The sequence below is a fragment of the Chaetura pelagica genome, unplaced genomic scaffold (genome assembly GCF_000747805.2).
Source record: "Chaetura pelagica isolate M959 unplaced genomic scaffold, ChaPel_1.0 scaffold10, whole genome shotgun sequence".
NCBI lineage: Eukaryota > Metazoa > Chordata > Aves > Apodiformes > Apodidae > Chaetura > Chaetura pelagica.
The window spans coordinates 3354643-3370552 of NW_009952263.1; the positions used below are offsets into that span (position 1 = coordinate 3354643).

The following is a 15910-nucleotide window of genomic DNA, read 5'->3' on the forward strand; positions in this document are numbered from 1 at the left end:
GGGGGGAGGGAGGGGAAGGGAGGTATCCACCTTGAACACAAAACCTTTTGAATCTTCCCTCACTTTTGAAGCCTTTGTATTTTTTAATCCCTTGTCTGCTAATTTGGTCTCCTCTTCCTCCCCTTTAGTGGAAATTTTCTACTCTTTACAAGCCCAGCTCTCTGCAGAAAAATGATTTCCTCTAGGATAGAGTCATTCTGCTGTTTTATGCATGGTCATGGATGACCATCTTGCCATTCTGTTCACCACAGAAGACAGACACAGTGGCACTCCTCCCCAGCTCCTTTACACAGAAAAGTCATGGGGGCATGATCAGAACAACCTCAGAGGTTAACTATACCAAGAGTTCATCATCTCCAGAAAATACCATACGAGATGTCCAAATGAGCTATTATGGATGTAAACTAATTACTGCTGGTTTCTGTCATTCTTTCATTCCACCTTTTAAATGTTCCCTGAATAACAACCATCATGTAGTTCCCTCTCAGAGCCACAAAGGAATGAACTCTAAATCAGATATGACTTGAGCTCATGTTGATTTTACTTGGGCACCGGTATGCAGGGGCAGAATGCATTTCAGCACAGCCTGCAAAACCTGCCTTAAAGATGCGAGAAAATATTCGTTAACTGCACCTTTTGCTGCTTTAGCTGCTTTACAAGCAGTGTACCTGCTGGCTTCACTGTTTCTGTGAGATCCGCAATCCCATGTTTGATTGTAGTGAAGTCCTACCCCTGGAGTGACAGACAATTCTCCCCATAGCTCTTGGCAGCTCTGATGTCAATGGGTTAAAAAAAAAAAATAAAATTATTGTAATCATAATACAGCTTAAGCCTTCTCTATAAACACCTTGTAGCTAGACCATATATTGACTCCCTGCCTTCTCCTTGACACGTGGGGTCCTTGCAAGAACTTCCCCTTGTGCCTGCTGCTACAGTGAGGTACAATGAAGGACTGGAAACCATGAGGAAGAAAATGGGGTAGTCAACACCTTTTCTTCAATTTCCTACCAAAGATTTTTATGTGATGAAGTTCATCTTGCTTTCTGAGTTGCATTACTAGTTTCAGTGGGACCAAGAATGAGGGAAAATTATTAATAAGGCCCAGTGATGGCTAGACAGGTTTTGTTTGTTGTTTTTTCGGTTTTTGTTTAGTAGAATTCAGCATAGTTCCACTGAATTTCTCTCAAATAAATAGGACAAGTGTCTATAAATCAAAAGGTGAATTTAAAACACAACAAAATAGTTTTAGTGACTGTCGAACAGAAAAAAAAAACCTAACCCCAAAAATTAACTCTGAAATTGAGAGAAGGCCTTAGCTACTGAACTGTAACTTGGTCTGAAAAAAGTCAACACAGCTAATGCCTGACACAGCACTTGAAAATGCTGGGGTGAGTAAACTGCCAAAGCCAAGAAATTAATATTTAAAGCTCACATTGCCTAGCTATGCTCTGTAAATTGTGCCAGGATTTTTTTATGTAATTTTCACTAATGCTGGCTGATGTTAGTGGAGGAAATCCTCCACAGACAAACAAGAAAATCCACCCATAGGTTCCATAAAATCACACACTCTATGGAAATTTCCAAATACATTGGCACAATATGGGTGAGTTAAGGATAAAGTTTCAAGCCTGAACTCCATAATTTTCTGTCTTTTGCTACTCTACACAGCTCTTTAATGTTATGTTAATATCATTTTTGTGGGTGTGATTGAATTACCCGCCACTCTTGATGGAGCATTAGTGGATTTCTGTGTAATAGGAGAGCATGCTTTACTGCACATACTGTTACTAAATACCATTAAGCAGACCAGCTGCAGACGTCCTGATAGCAGGACTGGAGGGCTACCTTGTTAGGAAGTGATGAGCACTTTGTTGCTGGCACACAGCCTGAATCCTGTGAGCCCTCAGCATGTTGAACACACCTCAATGTCCCCACCTGCCATAGCAGATCCAGTGGCTGAAAAAAGTGCCCAGCCCCAGAATCTGCTGAGAGTGCTGAGATCCCTCTTACAGGCTTAACATCCCGAGTCCTATACAGTGCTGCCGTGACTTGGCAGTCTCAAAAGATAGAGATGTATTTACTTGGCGACATTTCGACTCCAGGTGCTATGGAGGGCTGCTAACTTCTCCACTGAGAGCTTGCCTCACACACTGGTGACAGCTACTAACTAGTGCCAGTACCAGTGTACTGTGATCTCCACAGGGAGCATTTTGCAACTCCTTACACTACTGCTGGGACACCACAGCAGCTTTTGAGCAGCATTTCTCCTGCTTAGATGAATACAGATGTTCCAGTGATCCATCTCATCTGCTTAAGGACACATACAAACAGACTACGTAACTATATATAATAACAAATCTCCATAGTCATGAGAAGGAAATTATTTCTAACCTCAACTACTTAGTTTTAAAAACATTTAAATGACCCCTGAAGTCCTTGACGAAGTTATCTAAAGGCTGGAGAAAACTGTCGCATAACCAGAGACTTAAACAGCTCCATCTATTTTGATTATTAAAGAAAAAAAGTCTGAAAAATGACTTGATTATAGCATGCAAATACATCCGGGGAAAGACAGAGGGAGAAGGAGAGAATATGAAAGGTTCTTAATCTAACTACACCAAGAACCAACAGGTAAAATGCAACGCCAGAAAGTTGATTTGGAAGTGTGTCACAAATTCTGACCAGGGAATGCAGTTAATGGAAACAAGCTCTTAGCAACAGTGGTAGCTTTGCTGTTTGCCTTCATATCTTCAGATTGAGAGTGTATGCTTTTCTGGAACACATTCTTTAAATCAAAAGAAACTGCTATATTCAGTCAAGGGGCAAATGAGGGAAATTTAAGGACCTGAATCAACCAGAAAATATTAGTAGACAATCCCTTGGTTTCTTCTGGATCTTAAATTCTATGAATCTGAATTATTTTATCCCTTTTAATTACTAGTTCCCAACTATAAGGAAGCTAAAAAGTCCATGTTCTTCTTGAATCAGTGAATTATAGAAAATAATTGAAGTTTCATAATTGGATTATAACCCCAGGAGTACATGGAAATGCTGAACTGGGAAGCTAAAGTAAGGGAAGCATGTCTGTTTGGGGTTTTTTCTATGTGATCACCAGGCAGTAATAGCCATAAATGATGCACTTATTACCTGTATTACACTGAAACAATAACATGGCTGTGATCCTGCAACAACTGCTATTTGAACAAACCGCTGTGCTTCCATGAAGTTATATGAGTCTGGGTCTCTATTGACAGAGAGCTCATTTCAGAATAGGACTTATATTTCCACACTGCCAATAACTTCATTATTTTATTTGGGGTTGCATCCAGAGCTGTGGCTAGGTACTTTCCAAGAGAATCAGAATCCAGAGGTCTCTACTTTCCTTAGGACTCGTGATGGGGGACATAGAAAATACATGTGCAAAGAAAGAGAAAATCTCTTCAGATCTCTGTCAGATCAACATCTTTTTAAAATTAGGCTGAAAACATGCCATCTTTCCTGTCTCTGTTTTACAACAAGGCAGACATAAAACCTCTGACGTAGTTGCAAAAATTCTAAGAAACTCCTTCTCTATCAAACATTTAAAAAAAAAAAAAAGACTTTTCATTTTTTAGCACGAATCTAGCTGCAGTGATTGTCACACAAGTAATTCCAGGAAGTTACCAAATACTTGGAATGAAGGACATTGCATTCTGCATAGCACAGAACTCTTGTCGATGCTTGTTTGGAACAGTATGAGAAAGTCTAGCAGCTGAACACAATGACATTTTTGTTTTCATGCTGATAATATTCAATAGCTTTGCCACCAAAGTTGGCCAGCCACTTCCCCTTGCATAGAAACTGCAGGCATGCTCTAAGGTTCCTGCCATTAGCTGGAAGCAGAGCCCAAGTTATTCCTGTTCAGGGGGTGAAGGGAGGTGGGTAGGTAGGTTTTTAAGCACAGCTGGTATTGTTTCCTTCCAGCAAAGCTTTAGGACAATGTATTCCTCAAATGGATCAGAACTTTATCTGCATCATAACTTCTAGAGAAAGGTTACAGAAGCATTTCTGCTACACAAATGTCAGAACATGAACAGCATGGCTCCATCCACTCCCAAAAGTCAGTGACTCCTAAGGAGTATAAGCCACACCGCAGTCAGAGAACTTCCTACTTCCTTCTCCACATTTTGCATATGTAATACAGGCATTGGTTCTGCTCTCCCACTGCTGTCATCAGTTCTCAAAGGACAATAGATCAGGAAGACCCATTGAACTTGACACCACTGAGTTTAAGAGCACAGATACCAAAAATGCAGTGGATCTAAAAGACATGGATGAGTTTCAAAAAAGAAGAACCAAAAATAACCAGTACTTTCACTGCCACTATTGCCATTAAAACAAAACAAACAAAAAAAAATAATTAAAAAAACCAACCAAACAACCTTATGCAAATCGAAGGAAAGCAGTGAAAGAACCTTCCTCAAACCTCCAGAGCATCAACCAGCCTCCTCAGTGAAAAGCAGAAACCAAGCATCAGTCTTCCAGAATACCTCAAGAGGCTGGAAAATTCAGGCTGGCAGAAGTCCCATGGCCATGAAGGCCCTTCCACAGAGCAATGCCCACATTACAAAGCCAGGCTTTTGTCTGACAGACACACATGGTGCAGAGCCTGTCTGTCCTTTGGACATGAGCAATTTTAAACTCTTAAATGCTTATATCAATAAGGGAATGAATGATAGTATCATGGATAGATGGTGATGCCATGGCTGACTGGCTGCACACACAATATGCTGGAGAAGTAGAGAAAGAAAGAGGACAAGAAAAGACTGGAAACATGCTAATCTCGAAACAGGTCAGAAGCACCTCATTAAGTGTGTTTGTCCTCTTTTTATCTCAGCACCGTCCTGCACAGTAAGCAAAACAAGTGGCTGTTACGGTCATGCCCTTCACACTGCTACACAGAAATCTCAATATATCTGTTATGAGCTCTGTTTTGTTGTGTTTTGTTGGGGTTTTCTTTCCCCAAGGACTTTAATTAAAATTAATCAGAAAAAAAAATGTTTTCAGCAGCAGTGTCTGAGAACACTGTCTCCTCCCCTATCTTCCATTAAATCAGGTTCATCCAACTTGAAAGGAGATGAGAAACTCTTATTGACACTGTCACACTCCAGTGAAAAGACGGGCACATTCAAAACAGAGAAGAGTGCAGGTGTTCATTTATTACTTTACAAAGATTATTTTTCTGCCTTTCTTCCTGACAACAGGAACGTTCACATCCCAGACGGAGCTCTCTGTAGTGCTGTGGGCATTTGCTGATCTAGATTTTTGTTTTCCCTGATGAAAGAGCCTAGGTAAGAAGAGGATCATTTCATTGCCTACTGGGGCAACTTTAATGTTTGTTTTTAAAAATAGAGGGCATTTTGGAGATTATTTCAATGGGAAATGAACGTACAAATAATTTGTTAACAACATCAGGTAAAGGAGAAAAAATCCATGCCCATTTTTACACAATGCAAAGATGGAATATTTACATAACTGAGTGCAAAACTGTAAATCAATTTATTTCAAAAAACAAGATGTCACTCAGATGAAATACAAGTTCACTGTCTAGTACCACTTTTCACTCAGAGAAAGCTCCACAATGTTTCTAAAAGCATTAATAAGCAACATCACTATGAAGATGTCTTCAATGCAAGAACTAACAAATCATATCCACAATATCAGGATCTTCTGCTTGTATGTCTAGTTTACACATCCTTAATGTTTACCATTTGTTTCAGCATCAAAGGCATTTTGACTGAAAAGTATCAGCCTGAAATGTATTTATTTGCCCTTTCCTACCCTTCTTAATAAACTTGTAGGAAAAGTCCATGATACAAAGAACTTGAGAGGAACACAGATTTCTCCAAGCTAACCCATCATTCTCGTCTGAATACAAACATTAACAGATGAGAGGAACAAAATCATGTTCCCTTGCTGCTTTGAATCAGCATATTTAGTCCAGCAGGTCACCGTTGCCTTGCTAGGCCTAACAGTACACCCTTCCTGGGACCTTGCTTTTCCAATTTTACTTAGAATAACAAAGAAAATCTGGGGGTGTGGGGTGGTTGGAGGTTTTTTCTTTGCACTAAAGTGTGGACATTTTTTTGTTTCCCATGAAGACTGATCTCTTTTCAGAGCCATTCACAGTTCTCATACAAGAACACACCAAACCAAAACATCCACTAAGATTTAAGCAAGAACTACTCTCTATGACACCACATGGTTCCTATATGAGCTAATCCCACTGAAAGAGCACTCTCACCTTCCTGCCCTTCCAGGTTATGCTATATCACAGCAATGGTGTCAGCTGACACTAATTACACAAGAGATGTAGATTATATGCTTCTGTTTGAATTAACTTACACAAGGTTACAGAACGCAGTAAATTCCTTCACATCTCCAAAGATTACTCCTTAAAAACACAGCAGGAGACACAGACTAACACTCTACCACTATGTAAGTCTCAGATACTTTGCGTTTTGCTTTCACCAGGGCCAGAATAAGAACACCAGTTTATACTGGAAACAAATTTGGCCTGACTTGTGTAGAACAAAGGTTTTACTCCAGGGGTACTTTTGGTCTTTTTGGTTTTGAGCTCACTATTAGGATTTTATTTTGGTTAACTTTTCTTTTAGTTATAGTTCACAGTAACTATTTTTAATTAATATTTTAATGCAGGAAATAATTTCATCATTTTTCCTATAACATGGACTTCTTGTTATTTTCAGAAAAGAAAAATAAACAGGTATGTCCAACTCTTAATGCCTTGACAGATGGCAGAAATGGCCATCAGGAACTTGCTCTATTATAAAGCTCAGTCTAACTGAAAATGTTTTTCTTGTGCAGCTAATAACAAAAGACACTGTCCAGAAAGGTACCTTGAACCCCTCTGAAACCTCAATGAACTCAGTAGTTTTCTGTAGGGGCAAAAGGAATGCACACAGTTAATTTCAAAAATAGTCTAGGAGTTAAGTAATGTGTGTATTTTTAATTAATAACCTCAGCTCCATTATCCTTGGGGCTAGCCCTTTAGCAGAATCCAAACAGTGGCAGACTGAATATTTATTCAGATCTTCCATCAGAGACAGCCAAGGACATTCAGAATGTAATGAGAGGCTAAAATCTCACACCTGATGACTTGTCTTGGAGACAACAGGGATAGTGTCAGGAAAAAAAAAACCAAAAAAACCAAAAAACCAACCAAACAAAAAGCACCTCTAAACCAAAACCCAAAACCTTCAGTAATCGGCACAAAATATGGATCAAAGAACTAATTAGAAAAAGCAAGTTGTGACAATCACAATTCTGTAGGGATTTCCCATTCCCGAAAAACCATTTAACTGGGAGATTCTGTCTCATCATCTTCAACAGTCACCCTGAGCAGCATACAGACTTGGTGATCTTTAGGTTTAGACATGTTTACCATGCCGTTTTAATTAAGTCCTTTAATTTTACCCTAGACTACAAATACGTCAAAACTGGAAGGGTGATGAGACAACTAATCCAGTAAGAACAAAGCAGATGGAAAAGGCACACTGTAGATGCAAGGGGAGAGGACTAAGGAAAAGATCATAAGGAAGTTTAAACTACCAGCCACTGGAAGTTTGAGGTATCTTTCTTTGAGACTACAGACTGGGCATGAAAAATTCATGACTGAATCAAGAACCATGACGATTCTGTGAAAGATTCTGTGAAAGATGGACAAGGATTATCTTTTGAATATAAGTTAATGTCTTAATTATGCAATGCACAAGGGTTATATTTTTTAGTCAGATGTTGGGGGTTTAAACCCAACTTTTCAAAATTATTTGGAAAGAGGAAGAAATATTTTCTATCTCTTTTCCAAAATTAACTTTTTCTTCCCCAAAACATATTTTAAAACCTTTTTGGTCTAAGTCTTCTTCCATGCAAAAATGTAAAAAAAAAGACAAACAGAAAGACCATAATCTTGAGAAACAGAGTATAAGTTTTTGAAATGAAAAATGTTTCTAAGTAATAAACCTTAAATGTTTAATTTGTCCACTGGGATGTAGTAAGTAAGAATGGGATGTGTCCAGTATATCAACAGGAACTAAGCCATTTGTGTATGATTTTAAGACAATTTTGGAATTCTTCTGGATGAAATAGAAAACCAGGCATGAAAATTAGAGTGACGAATTATTAATTTTTCAATTATAACAATTTATCTTTACTTGTATAGTGACAAATCATGCACGTTTTTCAGTCTATAATCTGTAATTTTACATCTTGAGGTTGATTATCTTATTTTGATGAAAAACATATTCTGACTGGGAAGATACATTTACAATGGTGTGTATCACTGCACCAGCAGAGACTCTGTACCTAAGAGAAATAAATGCTAATGATGTGCTATTTGTTATTATTTTCAAAAAATATTTAAAAATTAAAATGTTAAACTAATAAGTTCTGATTACCAGTATGATCACAGTGGGGTATTAAGCCGCTTTTTTAAAAGCCTCAAGAAAGGTTAAGAGATGCCAACATCCATTTTTATAAATTCCATTACTCAGTGTTTATGAAAATCCAGAAGAAGATACATAGGTAAAAGAACAACAGATTCTTGCTTGCTAGACATTCCTTTTCACTCTTCTTTGATGTAACTTTTGACACAGTCACTGTACAAAGTTCCAAAGGATATAGTGCAACCAAGCTAACAGCTCCCTGCTCCAAAAGAAAATTTGATGCAACTTTCCTGGACACATGTTGAATACTGAGGATCAGTACCACACAAAAATAAAATCTTCTAGTAGTTTTTTTTTTTTTTTATTATTATTTACTCAGCTTCTGTACACCCTGTGATGACTTTTTTTCCAGTTTGACAGATTACTGTGACAAGGTTACTCTTGAATTGATAAAGGTTTGATAGTGTAGGAACATTTGTCAGAAATGTCTGACATTGGACTCTGCAATTCAAACTTCAACAGTACTCCAGTCTGCTGTTTTCTGTTTAGTGTGTGAAACACACCACCCAAAAACACACAGCAGAAATATAGAAAAGCAGGCAGGATTCACTAAAACATCTCCACACTTTACCACACAACTCTGATTAAAGGGTTTCTCTTCCATAACCCACCTGGAAAACGCAATTAAATAAAAGAATTTTACACATCGCTTAGGGCGTGAAACATGGCAATGGGATGGGATAAGATAAATGTAGATGAACATTTCCAGCATTCGCTGTACTTCTGAGAGCAAAATATTGTCGGTTTAGAACTTGCCAAATGTCAGACATTACAAGCGACAGTTGTACTGCTGACAGCCTTCTCACATGCTGGAGTAGAGGAAACGGGTTCATAAAGGCTAATTTTAGGGCCTGACAGCTAGCCTTAGGGGAACCAGCATCTCAGGCATACACTGCCTTTGGTGAATACCACCCTTAAACACAGCTCTCCAAAAATCTTGTACTGCAAAATAATAATGTGGTTTATCAATAGGAATTTTGGGATTCAGGTTCTCACCTCACATCTTGTAGCACATTACGCAAATTTGAGGAGGGGAGGTGTGCAGAGAGGGACAGGGGAAGAGAGAAGGGATTTGGACCTTTATCTACCTCTACTAAGCAACCATCTGCAAAGGTAAAGAAAATATCTTGCAATGTATCACTTTAAATCTTAAATGTTGCCATGTAAAATTACTGTGTTTTCAGATGTTTAAGTTTCCTTATATCTTCTCGCCCTATTCCTTTGATAAATATTTTAATATTCTGAAAAAAAATAACAACTTCTTGGTTTCTCCTCACTTCTATTCAGCCAAAGGAATGTCAGCATTTTCCTTAAAGAGCACACAGGAACTCCAGAATAGCAAGACAAAGCCCTCTAATCATAGACTAGATTAATTTTAGCGGAGCACGTTAAAAATGTTGCAACACTGCTGAAAGGAAGCTCTCAGATACTCAATATGCACTTCCCATCTGCAGACAAAGGGTAGGGACACGCTCCCTGAACTTCATTATTCCAGTAGCACTGCTCATAGCAGCCTCTCTCCACAGCTGCAGCACCAAGCACCAAAGCCATAAGGCTCCTCTAGGAAAAGCTAGTACATTCCTGATCAGCTGAAAGCATTTATCTAAACTCAGAACAGGTTAGACTGCAAAATGATGCATAGCAAAACAGCTTTTTGATCATCAGCAGACTAGTCAATTTATACCAACTGAGGCTCTGGCCCTTGAACTGGGATTATCTGTGACTGTCACAAGCAGGAAGTGTCAATGAAGGCAGTTTGTACAAATGTCAGGCAGGTACACTTGCAATTAAGCTTGCATCAAATATGAAAAACCACCAGCATTGCTATACTCCTGTGAACAGTTAGCCAGTTCTTCCTGTAGCAGCTTTAGTAGAAGAAAGTCACAGGAAGAGTTTCAAACTCATATAATTTTGCTAAAGTTCAGATACTACTTCAGTAAGACTGGTAATTCCAGTCCTGGCCAGCCTCGTCCACATAAAGCGTAGTTAGGGAAAGTCATTTGTCATTTTTGGACAAAATCAGGAAAGGCAGAATGACATAAAATTGTAACACCCCGCCAAATTTTACAGCTATTTACAGCTCAAAACAACAGCCATTGGGATTCAAGTCAGTAGAACAGCCTCAGACTGTTCCTTACTTTATCAAACTTCATTTATTGATCCCTATTTGAAAGGCTGATTTGTGATGAAAAACACCAGAGGCACTGTTGTCTTTTGGAAAAGACTATTCTATGGCAAAAACACTGCAGCTCTCTACCATAACAAGGTTAGATTGCTTCTTTTCAAATATCTCTGTGTTCTTACTTTGATTAAAGAAAAAGAAAAAAAAAGTGTTATACTATACTTCACCCAGTCCATCTCTGGTTAGAATTTCAAACTGGCTTATACCCCTCCTACATGTCATCAATAACAATCAAGACTTTGGAAATCTAATAAGGTTCTTATTTTTACCCATACTACCCACTACAGTCAGGTGGGGAGGGGTAACAAGGTGCACCATTTAAGGAAACGTGCGTAAGGACCAAAGAGCTCCTGTTTGCTGCCTCTCCAGTTTCAATAGGAATAAAACACAACAAAACTGATATTTATCAGTGCAATCTGCTGTCATGACTCAAGATAAACAGGGAGGGTAGTTTCATTTTTCAGTGGAACTGCAGTTAATTAGACATTAATTGATGGCTACAAGGCCACCTTCAGTGGCTTTCATACTTCCCATTCTTTGAGCCTGGCAATTAGTGACACAGCAATCAAAAGACGAGATAAATGACTGAGGTGGGAACACCCATATTTTGTTTGATTCACAGATCACTGTAACTATAAAAGCTGCTATCATGCACATTTTCTTGCCATGCAAATTCTCCTTGTAACATAAGCAAGAAACCAGATTAAACTAAACAGAAGTCAATGTGAAGGCCTTCAGCTCTCTGCCTCCCAAAACTCATTGCCAGGTTTTCAACAGGCATTAATTAGCTGTTCAAACTGAAGGAAGAACACTTAACTTTCAAGCACAGGAGGCTTGTGATGGCTTTTTGTGAACATACAGAAGTGTAAACTGAAAGGCTAGCTTTGACACAGAGTAATTCAAGTGCACTTACGGCTGGCACAGCTTGATAAGGTCCTGGTCAGTGGTGCCGGGTGGAAGGCCTCGAATGTACAGGTTGGTTTTACTCAACTGCTCTCCACTGCTGTTGTTGCTGCTGTTGTTGCTGCTGTTTGTGCTGGGGCTGGGAGGAGCCATGGGGTGGGGAGCTGGGGCAGAGGACTGCTGAAAAAAAAAAAAAAAAAAAAAAGAACAAAAAGACTGTTACTGGAAAATAAAAGCATGGTGGGCCCAAGTGCTTTACCCAGGTAACTCCTGAGCTATGCACTGCAGGTACACTTCTCCTGCCAAAAAAAAAAAAAAAAAAGAGAACAAAAAGACTGTTACTGGAAAATAAAAGCATGGTGGGCCCAAGTGCTTTACCCAGGTAACTCCTGAGCTATGCACTGCAGGTACACTTCTCCTGCCCTCCCTGCCTGTTCAGAAAGCACAAGCACCCACCTCATGCCAGAAATGCCTTTGAGAGCACAACACACAGCCAAGATTTTGGGCTTAGCCAGGGCTTTGAAAGATGTTCTGACTGTTACTGGAAAATAAAAGCATGGTGGGCCCAAGTGCTTTACCCAGGTAACTCCTGAGCTATGCACTGCAGGTACACTTCTCCTGCCCTCCCTGCCTGTTCAGAAAGCACAAGCACCCACCTCATGCCAGAAATGCCTTTGAGAGCACAACACACAGCCAAGATTTTGGGCTTAGCCAGGGCTTTGAAAGATGTTCTTTTACTTTTTTTTTTTTTTTTTAATCCAGAATTAAAGTAGCCAGATTATAAACCTATTTTATCTAGATCACAAAATAAAGCTCTGAAATTACAGGTACTCAGGAATTAAATAAGTTAAACACAACCTCCTTTAAAAATACTCTTAAAACACAAGTTAGAATTTCTAGCCAAAGGTACAGAAGCTGATGCCAGAAGCTTAGTTAGTCTTTTCTAAACACGAGGAGCATCCAATACATGTACAGTCAGGTGGCAAAGAGTTGGCTGGCTTGAGGAAAGGGAAATCCAAAGCAGCCTGAAAAGACTCTGTCATTACAGACATCTTTCACAACAGAGAGAAACACGGTTTGGAAAACATGATCAGGCTAGAACCTCCTGCTCTCAAAACCATAGCCACTTCTGAGCAACCACAAACCACACACAACTACTGAGAAATATCACTTTAAAAGAGAGGCATTCTCACAGGGAAAACAACGCTATTCTCTAACTCCCTGGTAAATACATGGTATGAAAAAAGACACAAATATATTATAAAAATTACCTAAGCACCTCTGATCTTAGACAACAACAGGGAATTTAAACTGGCTGCAACCATCCCTCGCTCTCTCACCATCAGCATATTTACTCGAGCACAGAGCACTTGTCAGGAGAACGGAGGAGTGGTCGGAAGGAGGAGGCCATGTCCTGTCACTGATGTGATGTGTGCAGAAAAGCTGAGATCTAGGGGAGAAGTCAGTGGAGCTGGGGGACACTACGAGCTTAAGCTCCAGATGGAGAGCTGGGGGAACCAGAGTCAGAGTTCCAGGAACATAACTGCCTGCTGAGAGGGGGGAAACCCTGTTTCCACAAGCTCATCAGCATATTCTACTAACAGTATGTGTGGTTACAGCACCAGGTAAATGTTGGACCAATGCTAAGTTAACCATAATGTGATGATGAAGTAACAAAAGTAAATTATATACCATTTTTATGTTAGTAGTAATGACACTTTAGTGACTTCTAATATGCTCATTCTGCATTTAGGACTTGAACAGAGAAAATATTTAAGTCTGTGAGTAATTGTGATCACACAAATCACCTGCCCCTTTCATTTCAATGGCCCTATTTTAGTACTTGTAATTATGTACACACTACATCAAAGCCTTGGTAGATAGATATTTTTAAATTAGTATCTCTAAACTCTTCCAAAAAAGTCCCCTTACTTAGAAGAATGAAAAAGAAGTTGGAGAACATTTGAGAAGCATCAGTGATAGGTGAAGCTCAGACGCTCTGGTTAAATACATAAAGCAAAAGGATTGCAGTGATGCCTTTCCTGCTGCCTTCTCCTTCCTTCTTTCCATTTTCTCCCATTTAAACAAGGAGTGGGAACACACTACCAACTGTCAGGACATCAGAATTCCTCTGCAATCTAGCCTGGCTGTAATGTAATTCAGGTAGGACCCATTAAAAGGAAAAATCAGATTAATAGACAGTGCAACCACCATTCTAGCAAGTAATGACACTCGCTCTCATCAACAGTAAAAGACAAAGGGCAATGAGCTTCCTTCCCCAAGTATCTGTGTAGATACTTTTGCTGACAATCGAAAGCACTTAATGCATATGGATCATATTTCTCTGCATACACATTTTATCACTGGGTAATCCCCACCCACTCAAGCTTCAATGTCATTCCCAGAAATAGAGAGCTGAAGAAGGAGCAGCCCCAAATACCAGCGCACAGAGACCACGTCGACTGAGTCCTGATGCTGTGGGCACATCCTGCAAATCAGCTCCACACTACAGCCATGCCATGGCTGGGAAAAACTGCAGGCAACACTAACTTCCTATGTGGATCTTAAAACATCCTGCCTGAAAGCATATTATAAATCTCTGGGCACTCCAGGGCCATGGTAGTGGTAGATGTAACTGTGTATAGTACATGTTTTGCTTTAGTATATCAAGAGCTCAGGAAAAATCCTGTGGTAATCTTGCACATTTTGGATACTGGTAATGTCAAATTAAAAAATAAAATAAAAATTAAGAAAAGGTCAAAGTAACATTCTTACTGCTTTACCCCACACCTCCAAGTTTACCGTAGACACTGAATGTGTGTAAATGATGTAAGTCAAGGATAGAATAAAGTGCTACGTACTTTAATTATTAATTGTTATTATTATAGCTGTCTTAGCAGGGAATAATGAGTAAATGGCTTATTCTCATACCAACCTAATAAGCAAGAAAAAAAACAAGTGGAAATATGCCTTTGAAACACAAAGAGCAATTTTCATTCTATTATAAGATCTTTATCCTCACACAGAGGAAAGCACTGGGGGCCTAATTCTAATTTAAGCTGAAGACATTTTATTCCTCTTGGCCAGCTGAAAGGGGACCTAGAAGTAAACATGCATTACATTTACACTGACTTTAAGGCCACACTTATTTAAAAAAAAAAATTAAAAAGTCCTCTGTATACCCAGAGAATGAGGCCATGGGATAGGTGGTCTCTCAAGCAAGAACTGTACAGAGAATAGACACACACAGATGCCCAAGTTCATGGCAGCACCCACAGAGATACTTCAAGGGTGCACAGAGAGACAGCCATACTCCACTTTAGAGAATGCTGATCTTCTCAGACCAGCAAGCACTGATATACTCCAAAAGCTCTTCACTAATAAATCCTAGCCACTGCATCCCATGGTAATTCCCATGCATATCCAATACCCCATAATACCATCCCCAGAAAGATTTAAAAATTGCCTGTACTAGGGCTGATGACATGTTCTGGCCAGTTGCCAGACTAAAAGCTTCAGGTCAGAAAAAAAGCTTTGAATTCTTGTTTCCTGGGCCAATGAGTGTATGACTGATGGCAGAAGTATGCATTTTGCCTCCAAATGAGCAAAGGGTCTGGTTTGTTAATCTCCACATAATAACTCGAAAGAAATGAATGGCAACCTGATGATGATCTCAGATATAGACCACTTGCTACAGGATCCCAGATGATGCTGAAGGAGGACATTGCTGGGGGAGCTGTGTGCCCACCAGACAGCAGGAAATTTGGGCCTTGTTCTGACATTGGTCTCCTCTCCGGCTGGGGGCAAAGCACTTCTATGCCACAAGAGCCATGAGGAACACCACTTTCCGCACTGGCTAAAAGCACCCTGACACCAGCTGTAAAAATCTGGTAATGATGTTCTGCCTACACAACCCAGCACAAGACCTGCAGCACTAGGGAAAAAAGTATCAGACAAAATCGTCATGTTTTACTTCAAAAGGGAGGTGGAATGCAGAACTGGCTTTGTTGTTAATTTTTCAAATAACCAATGCAACCAACTAATTTTTCAGTTCTTATGTTTCATTGTTCAATGGGGAGTAGGGAGGAGAATAAACTGGTTTGTAGATCATTCCAAGCAGCTCATTAATTTATCATGGCTGGGTAATAGGATTTGTTTTCATTTTTGAAAAATGAATGAAATTTTTCCTTATTTAAAAGTGAGAAATTAATGCTCTTAATTTTTATCCAGTCTCAGGAACACACCCTTGTGCTTAAACCTTAGTGTTGAGCTCTCTGAAACAAAATGTCCCATGCAGGCGTGCACAGCTAACCATGAGTAA

At 39.4% G+C, this 15910-nt stretch overlaps 1 protein-coding gene across 2 annotated transcripts in view; it reads right to left on the reverse strand.

Annotated features, from left to right (window-relative positions):
- RBMS3 (RNA binding motif, single stranded interacting protein 3) overlaps positions 1–11763 on the reverse strand; it is a 344868-nt gene extending 333105 nt beyond the window's left edge. Inside the window, exon 1 of one of the 2 annotated variants that reach the window (XM_010007500.1) lies at positions 11600–11763. In XM_010007500.1, coding sequence (XP_010005802.1) covers positions 11600–11742 — 143 coding nt within the window. In that variant the 5' untranslated portion in view covers positions 11743–11763. The remainder of the gene's footprint in view (positions 1–11599) is intronic. The other variant, XM_010007501.1, reaches the window with a different exon arrangement.
- Between the last annotated feature and the right edge of the window lie 4147 nt (positions 11764–15910).